The 9,895-nt window shown below is 34.3% G+C and overlaps 1 protein-coding gene across 1 annotated transcript; it reads left to right on the forward strand.

The window, feature by feature from the left end:
- Positions 1 to 459: 459 nt before the first annotated feature.
- LOC141705994 (monothiol glutaredoxin-S10-like) lies at positions 460 to 903 on the forward strand. The gene has a single exon (XM_074508844.1). The coding sequence runs from the start codon at positions 566 to 568 to the stop codon at positions 872 to 874; it is 309 nt and encodes a 102-aa protein (XP_074364945.1). The 5' UTR covers positions 460 to 565; the 3' UTR covers positions 875 to 903.
- Positions 904 to 9,895: the final 8,992 nt, after the last annotated feature.

The raw sequence follows: 9,895 nt of genomic DNA on the forward strand, positions 1-9,895 counted from the left end.
AAAAAAAATTGTCGATCGTATATAAATTTCAGTGAAACAGAAAAATTACAAAAAAGTTACAAAAATAGGCTTATGAGCTTTTTAGGAAAATTTGCGCCAAACTGCTAATAACCTACTTTACCCAAATGTTCTTTTATGGTTCATGGATCTACTTTACCTAGTGTGCTTTCTAGTTTTTTCTTAATTAATAGTTTCACAGATTCTTCACACAACTAGGCGTACAGTAACGTATGTAGATAGCCACTCCCACTCCTAACAGGGATGTCAAAACTAAGCATATATATTATTGATCTTTAGCATCTGCATATCCAAATATCTCAACGAATTTTCATTCCATCTTGTCATCAATCCCATATATATTCTCTAATTATGATTCAATCAAACCACCATCAACCTCTTATAAATTCGAGCACGTATTTAGCAAGTTTCAGCACACTAAAATTCAGCTGGTTCCCCTCTCACTAGTGTCTTTCACATTACTACAACAAATAATACGACGTCTATTGCTAACTGAAGAGTAAGTAATTAACTAACAATTTTTCTTGTTTAGTACATATAAGAGGTTATGGATGGCATTGCAAATTTAGGTTCACAGAAGGCAGTAGTGATCTTTAGCAAGAGTTCATGTTACATGTCTCATGCAATCAAGCGACTATTTTATGAGCAAGGAGTGAGTCCCATGATCCATGAGCTCGACCAAGACTCGAGAGGACAGGAAATGGAGTATGCACTAATGAGGCTAGGGTGCAGCCCTGCGGTGCCAGCTGTGTTCATTGGAGGCAAATTCGTGGGGTCTGCAACTACTGTCATGACTCTTCATGTCAATGGCTCACTTAAGAAGCTGCTCAAAGACGCTGGAGCTTTATGGCTTTAGCAGTGCTTGTGTCAGAATAGTCATGACTACTAATGTAACTGAAATGACTTGAGGTCGTTTGTTTTCAGCTAAATATAGCTGAGAAAAATGTTCTTTCATCTACATGTAATTGAGCAGAATGGCCTTTTAAATATCGACATTAAGAATTTCTTCGATCCTTCACACTAAACTGGCGATATGCAATGCAATAGCAACATACTATAATGTTGTGAATATTATCACTGCTCGTATGAGTAATGGAAAAATCTCTTGATCAATATTAATAATTGTGTAAAAGACGAAATATTGCAATAACTTATAATCTCATATCTATTATGTACTTTATCTATGATATGATTCCAAATTATTTTACTTGCAAAAGTTGTTTAAATTCTTACTAGACACCTTAAGATGTGGATGGCCGGTTACTTCACAACTTGAATCTTATATATATTCGTAAAAACTAAGCATGACAGAACCAATATGTAATCAAAGCAAAAAGAATGGTTTTACAAATAATTTAGACCATCTACTTTCTTCATAAGTAGTATTAATAATATATCATTACTACTGTATAAATGGGCTACTATAATACAAGTGTTACATACCTATTGTAACACCTCGCTTATAGTGTTACAATAACTATAAATCTAATATTACAATGAAATGCTGGTGTTGCACAACATGTAACACTAGCACCTGGTGTTAAATTAGATACTTTTTAATTTTTAAATATTTTAAAGTGGAAATATTACTCCAAAAGTAGTAGTAAAACTATATTCTAAATTATTAATTAATCGGGAATGTAACTTCAAATTACCTACAAATTACGAAATTTATTATAAATCAATAAAAAAGTAATTTTGGTGGTTCATTATTTAATAAATAATAATTTAATTAATAAAAGTTTTTTTACAAAAATTAAAAATTAAAAATTGCTAAATATTTAGGTGAAAAAAGAAGCGGCAGTTTTCTCCCCAAATTACATATTGTCGGGACTTAGACAAAAAACTAACACAACCGTCCCTCACTCACTCACTCTCTCCCTCTTTCTCTCTCTCGCCCTCTCTCTCTGAAATTTCTTCGATCTAAACTAACACACAAAATTTCTTCGTCTCTTGAAGAAAAAATGCAGTCTCTTGGATCTGGTATTTGAATACCCACATTATTTTGCTCTAATTTAAAGGCCCGCACTAATTTCTTCATTTGTTTGCAGGTCTTGAAATTGGGGCTTTTCTGTTTTTGCTCCGATTAACCGGTAATTGTTAACATACTTCATTGTTAAATTGCTCCAATTTTAACATAATTACTTGCCCGTACTAATGTGTTTCCTTTCATTGTGAATTTTCAGTCGATTAGGGCTTTCCAATTGGGGCTTTTCCTCATTTAGAGTCGGGAGTTAAAGCTTCAGTAAGGTATGTACTTATACTTGGGATTTGATATTCACTTGGGTCTTTAGTCGCATGGGTCTTTAGTCGCATGCATGTGTGTATTGTTTATTTTTCTTGTCATAATTGATTTATATGTTTACTTGATTTATGTTTTTATTTGTTGTTAAGTTGATATTTAGTATGTTTTGGTATTTTTTTATTGTTCGATGAAAGTGTCAAAAATGTCAATATAATGCGATTCGATGTCAGTTCAAATAACTATGTTTTGTTTGATATTCCTCACTGATGAGGTAAATTAGGACATTGCAAAATGTGCTTCTTGTTTTGATGTGAGAAAGTTGTTATGTCATTTTGTTGACCATATCTAAATGTGAGAAAGTTATTATGCTAATTCTAAGTTCTATCCCATCCGTACAGTGGATGCATAGAGATGCTAATTTCAGTACCACCGAATAACTAAATAACTGATGCTTTGACCTTTGATGCAATGTTATTAGCAAGTCTGGACTGAGTCTGAGATTATTATGGCATTTCTGAAATTGGGGCTCTGTCTATTTAAAAGAGCTGAAAATAACTGAATTAAAATAATATTGCAAATAATATGAGCTGAAAAGTATTTTTTAATAACTGAATTAAAAGCTGCTGTCTATTTAAAATGCTGAGTGATAATCTAGCAATTAATTTTGGAATCTGAAAATTGTACGTTGTATAAACTACGACCACCATTACATGCTTATCTCGTGGAGTTCAGGAGTATCGTCTACCCTGTAATAAAACAAGTAAAAGTTGGAGTAAAAGTTAAGATGGATTAAGATGACCGAGAAGTGAGAACCGAGAATCACAAAATAGAGAGACTGAGATTATTTAACAAAGATATGTCTGTTTTACGATTATATGTATTTTGTACGATTTGAGATAGATCAGGTCATCTAATGACCCTGGTCTACCCTTATAGGTGTGTTGTACGATTTGAGATAGACTAAATTCGATTATTTATATTTTGTACGATTTGAGATAGAACATGTCATCTAATGGCCCTGTTCTACTTTTCTGTTTTTTATTACGAGCAATAGTCATACTTAATTATATATATATTTTGTGTAGAGAATTATATTGCTAACAAAATCAGAAAATTAAATAACAATTCTAACCTTAAAACTTATATTTTAACCAGTGATAGTATTTATTGAATTAAATTGAAAATGTAGTGTAAATGATTAGGGATATATAGTGGTATAAGTGTATTTTAATAATGTTTATATATTTATATTTTAATAATATTTAATAATTTTTATATATATGTTTGTATTGCTATTTTACTGTGAATATCGGTATGATGTATATATTTAATTGATTCGGCTTTATAGGTGCAATCTTGGAAAGTGCCTAGGTTTTAGAAATGGAACCTGATAATGATCTGAATAACTGGATAGGACTTCCAAGATCCATCAGAGAGTATAAAAAGGGGATGCAATTGTTTGTGGAAAATGCATTTCCTCTTTTTTCCAAAGGTGATGAAATGAAGTGTCCCTGCAAAGATTGTAATGATCGTATGTGGCATCGTCAAGATGTAATTTACGATCATCTAATTTGCAGAGGGCCTTCTTTCTTACATGTCCAGTGGATTTGTAAGATTTCACAAGCCAAAGTAAAATAATCTACGGATTTTAAGGGTTGTGAAACGGGGACCAGTTTCGGAGATAAATTAGGAGCGATGTTTGATTGTACGGGCATGAGGTTTCAGAATGTCGAACAAGGACCAAATCCGGAGGCTAGAAAGTTTTATCACTTTGTCGAAGAGGGAAAGCAACCGCTATATCCGGGCTGCACAAAATTTTCTCGACTTAGTTTTATGATCAGACTTTATCACCTAAAGTGTGTTCATGGGATTACCGAGTCCACCTTTGGGGATTTATTAGTATTAATAAAAGATGCATTTCCAGAAGCCAATGTGCCATTATCCTTCAACGCTGCGAAAAACATAATTAAAGACCTAGGTCTTGATTATAAGAAAATACATGCATGTCCAAATAGTTGCATGTTATACTGGGCCGAAAATGAAGATAAATAAGTTTGTGATACTTGTGGGGTTTCGAGGTGGATTTTACAAGAAAAAAAGGCTCAGCTGCTATTAACGATCCGGCCAAGTTGATCAGTAAGGTTCCAACAAATGTGATGAGATACTTCCCTTTAAAACTGAGGTTGCAGAGGCTGTTCATGTGCAAAGAATACTCGAAGCTCATGACATGACATGCAACAGAACGAATAAGAGATGGAAAATTGAGGCATCCAGCTGATGCGGAAGATTGGAAGACAATGGATGCAAATTATCCCGATTTTTCTTTAGAAATGCGAAATATAAGACTAGGCGTAGCTACTGATGGATTATGTCCTTTTCGTACAAAATTTAGTCGTAGTACATGGCCAATTATACTAGTAAACTACAACCTCCCGCCTTGGCTTAACATGAAATAAGATAATTTAATTCTTTCGACGTTAATATCGGGTCCAGATTCTCCTTAAAACAGTATCGACGAGTAAATGCAACCATTAATTTATGAGTTAAAAGAATTATGGAATTTTGGTGTCCAAACATATGATGCCATGACTGATCATAATTTTAATTTACGGGCAACGGTGTTGTGGACCATAAGCGACTTCCAGGATACGCCATGATGTCCGGTTGGAGCACAAAGGGTAAGCTGGCTTGTCCGATGTGTCATTATGAGACATATTCGGAATATCTGAAACATAGAAAAAAAATGTGTTATATGCATCACAAAAGGTTTCTTGACCCCTCGCACAAATAGAGGTTTGACAAGAAACAATTTAATAGCCAGATTGAAACGAGGTAGAGTCCACAACCATTAACGAGAACAGATGTTGATCAATTATTGGTTGGATTTAAAAACCATTTTTGGGGAAAAGATTAAGAAGAAGAGAAAGCGAGAAAATAACACCCCATTTAAGAAGAAGTCAATTTTTTTCGATTTGCCGTATCGGAAGAATAATCTACTCCGACATAACCTCGATGTTATGCATATCGAAAAAAATATTTGTGATAAAATATTAGGTATTTACTTAATATTGGGGGGAAGTCAAAAGACCACTTAGCTGCCCGTTTGGATTTACAAGAAATGAGGATTCGAAAGTCCCTTCATTCGGTTAAATCTGCCGATGGGAAGAAGCTTGAAATTTCTGCCGCAATCTTTGACATGACAAATAAGGAGAAAGAACTGTTTTGCAAGGTATTGAAGAATGTGAAACTTCCTTACAGTTGTGCCTCCAGTATCAGTATGTATGTGCACACAGATGAGAGGCAGGTAGCGGGGTATAAGAGCCACGACGCGCATTTTATACTCCACTACTCGTTACAATTTGCTGTGAAGAAATCATTAAAAGCTGATGTTGCAAAATCGTTAATCAAATTTAGCGCATTATTAGGGGTCTATGGACTAAGGTCATTCACTTGGATGATATCAAGAGGCTTCAAGAAGAAATTGTCGACATCCTTTGTGAAATTGAGATTATTTTCCCCCTGCCTTCTTTGATATCATGGTGCACCTTCCCATTCATCTTTGTAAAGAAGTTGAGTACGGCGGACCGGAGCACCTGCGATGTATGTATCCTATTGAGCGTTATCTTGGCAAGCTAAAAAATCACGTTCGTAATAGGACCAAACCGGAAGGTTCAATTGCAGAAGGCTACTTGGGTGAGGAATGTGTCACATTCTACTCAAGGTTTTTGGGTGTTGAATCAACTGATTTTGGAGCAAAAATAGAAAATACGGAGTATCATATTGGAACAAGAAGAAATAAAGATGGAAAAGTTATTCAGTTAAATGATTTAGAGTGGAAAGCGTGCCATACCTACATTCTTTTCAATTGTAACAATCAAGAAATTGAGTAAGTTTTTAGACCCTATTTCATTTAGTGAAAACTATAAATTTTGAACTTTGTCTTTCTTCTTAAACTGTTTCAACATAATTTTTCATAGGAACCATCGGACTTTAGTGGATGGTGATGCCAACTCAAAAAAATACAGAAGAGAACAAACTCACTCCGAAGTTTTTGGAAATGGTTGATGAAAGAGGTGGAAAAAATGGTCAACATTTCAACTGATCTGCGTGTGCTTATACTGGGTCCTAACTGAACAACTAGGCGGTTTAGTGGCTATGTGGTTAATGAATTTCGATTTCATACAAAAAATAGAGATTCAAAATGCACTACACAAAATAACGGCGTATTTTTGACCGCTGAAACCACTAGCTTTGCGAGTGCGAAAGATGAAAACCCAATCGTCGGGGCCGTCAATTACTATGGATCAGTTGTAGAAATTTTTAAAGTTGACTATTGGGGAGCGTTTCCAGTGGTTCTTTTCAAGTGTTGTTGGTACCAAGAAGAGAAGGATTCATTTGGTTTCACCAAAGTGAATTTTAAAAAGTTGTGCAGCAAATCAGATCCCTACGTGATGGCTTCACAAGTGCAACAAATTTTTTATGTCGAAGATCCGACTGAAAATATGGTGCACTCTTTTATTAAAAAGTTACCAAGGGACTGGTGCGACGTCGCCGATGACCAAACTCAAACTGAAGATCAGAATGACCATAACCATCATAATGATATTATTAATCAAGATGGTGAATTTAATTGGTTTAGGGATGATGTCCCTAAAAAACAAATTCCTATTCCACAAACTGAAGTGGAAAATCAAGATGTTTAATATCTATTTCAGTTCAAGACATAATCCTTAAGACAAATTCATGTATTTCTTAGTTTGGTTATTGTACTCCGAATATATCAAGTTTGTGGTTTAAATATTAACTGCTAAAATTTGAATCGAATGCATCTGTTTTTATTTTCTTGTATCTCTGTTTTTTATATTATTTTCTTGTATTTCTGCTAAAATACAAGAAACTGAGAGAGAAGAAGAGTTGATGCTGTATGTAATAATATGTGATGTATCGAGAGGAAACAAGAGTTGATGAGTCAGAGAGACACGAATGTTAATCCTGTGACCAAATCTATGTTTCATTTTATTACAGTTATTTTTATTTTTTATTTTTTCATAACAAGATATGGCAACATGTTTACGAGTTGTCTACTACTATGTGTTTTCCGGTTCTTACCTTTCTGGTAGATTTTAGTTATATCAATGTTTACATAATTGTAATGAGGAAAATTGTATGTTAAGAAAAAAAGATATTATTGCATATTAAATATTAACTGCTAAAATTTGTTTAAATATGCTCGCATCTGTTTGCATGAATATTGCATATGAGTGCTAATTTTTTATATCATTTACATGTATTTCTATTTTTTTATTAAGATTGCATCTGTTTAAATGTGCTCGTAGCTGTTTATCAATATTGCATCTGTTTATTAATCTTATTTCCATTTTTTGTAGGATGGAAGAAAAACGTGTGACTTTAAATACGCACCATGGTGGAATTTTTTTTAAAAAAACTACTTATCACGGTGGACAAAGCTTTATTGGTAATAGACTGGATACTTCAGAATTCTCATATAGCGTGCTTATGGAATATGTCAAGGATTACATGAAGTTGACAGAAATTGGAGGGGTGTACACCAAAGCTGCTGATGGTTGGAAATTGCTGACACGCGATAAAGAATTGCTGGATCTTGTAAATGAAACTAAGCCGGATCATGAACTTCATTTGTATGTTGACACTGTTATTGACAAATAAGTGGAGCCTTCAGTTCAGATGCAGCCATGGGTAATTATACGATCGAGGAAGAACCTAATTCAAGGTAATTATACTAATCCCGCATGTATATCGACACACACTTAAATAAATCTTCACTAGCGCCATATGTTTACCATGACTGTTCAATCTTCTTTCACAGGGTCAACCAAGGAACAAGTGAAGCGTAAATTTGTGACTTCACACCAGCTCCAACAGGAACAACAAAGAAAGAAAAACAAGCAGAAGTCACCTGAGCTGCCCAGAAGGATTTTATCACCACGAAAGTGTAATATGCCAGTTGCGGCGACTCCAGAACTTGAAGAAGGAACTGTTAGTCCAAAAGGAACAGCGAGAAGGAAGTTGAATTTACAGGGAGACAAGATAAATGGCAAAAGTATAGGGAAGAATGACATTGCTGTTAAGGTAGTCATTTTTACTAATTTTGCAATTAATTTTTCTATGCCCCTATGTAGTTAAACTAGCATGAATGCCAGTTTGGTGTAACGTATAAATAAAAAACAATGATAATTAATTGTGTATTGAACTGTTACAATGTGTTGCAATTACCGGAACAACCGTCGCAAGGTATAATAAGTATGAGCTACTTAAAATGAAACATGTGCAAGAAAACAGGGCAAAGTTTGATGAACTTGGGTTAGGTAAATATGGGACTAATCCAACACCACCTACAGTGCAGAATGTCAAGGGGCAGGAGAAGGACAATGAGGTTTCTGATGAATATGTCTTGAAAAACGAGAGGGAAAGTGATAGTGATGATTAGTCAAAGGTATACGCATCTGCCCTAACTACTTTAAGTGTGATATCGCAATTTATGATAAAATGCAACTTAATTGACTTAATTAAGTCAATTTCTGGTAAAATGCAACAATTTAATACTTCATTTAGTCTTCTTATTTCGGTTAATATATACTTAATTCACTTAATTAAATTTTACCAATTTATTTGAAATAACACATCTAGGTGGTGAGTGTCGACATAAGTACTTATATATAATTTGTTTTTTTCCATAATTGTTCTTAATAATCAAGAAGGGGAGTACTTTGATTATAATCCATTTAATGTCTAATTTTTCACTTCACTATGCTTAAATTTTTAGAGAATTAATGACTTGGGTTAGGTAAATATGGGACTAATCCATTTGTTACATATATATATAGAGAATTAATTTTATGAAGGAAAAAAAGACACTACCACCTGGTCCCAGAACTCGTTCCCGAGCCACTGCAGCCCCGACTACGAACACAGAAGCAAAACGTTCATCTGCTCGAAAACTTATCAATCCAACTTGTAGTAAACAGTTGAAACAATGTGGCAATTTTGAAAGTGGATCAGCTGCCGCTTATATAGCGTTGCGGGAACGTCAGATGCAGAATCTTGAAACTGATCCAATGATAGAGGATGTTGGTGAGTCGAGTTTACAGAATGCCCAGAAAGTTGTTGAAAAAGGTAATAAACATGACACCTGAGTATGTTCTTGTAAGATTATTAACAATAATATAGCAACTAGGACTCACAATTTTCTATTATATTGTTCATATGTGGCCAGGTCCTAAAAAACCTCGAGGACGGACATAAATGTTGAAAGTTCATGGTAGGAGTGCTAATGAGAAGCCAGTCATTAAATTCAGTAAACGGGGTCAGCCAATTGGAGAAAGGAAGATTAGATCTGAGTTGAGTAATTTTCTGGGGACATTAGTCAAGGACCATGTGTCGCTTACTCATGTAAACTAGCATGTCGTTCCACAAGAATTGAAGAAGAATATGGTGTAATATACTCTGGTATTCTCAGTTTTACCAATTAGCCTGTAATTTCAGTCTTATTAGTACATGTGCATTGAGATAATGCAAAGTTTGTGTTTGGCATATTATAGGATATGTATGATATTCTTGCACACGGGGAAAAGTATTTAAACAAAACACTTA

This window comes from Apium graveolens, chromosome 2 (assembly GCF_009905375.1).
Source record: "Apium graveolens cultivar Ventura chromosome 2, ASM990537v1, whole genome shotgun sequence".
In the NCBI taxonomy this organism is placed as follows: Eukaryota; Viridiplantae; Streptophyta; class Magnoliopsida; order Apiales; family Apiaceae; genus Apium; species Apium graveolens.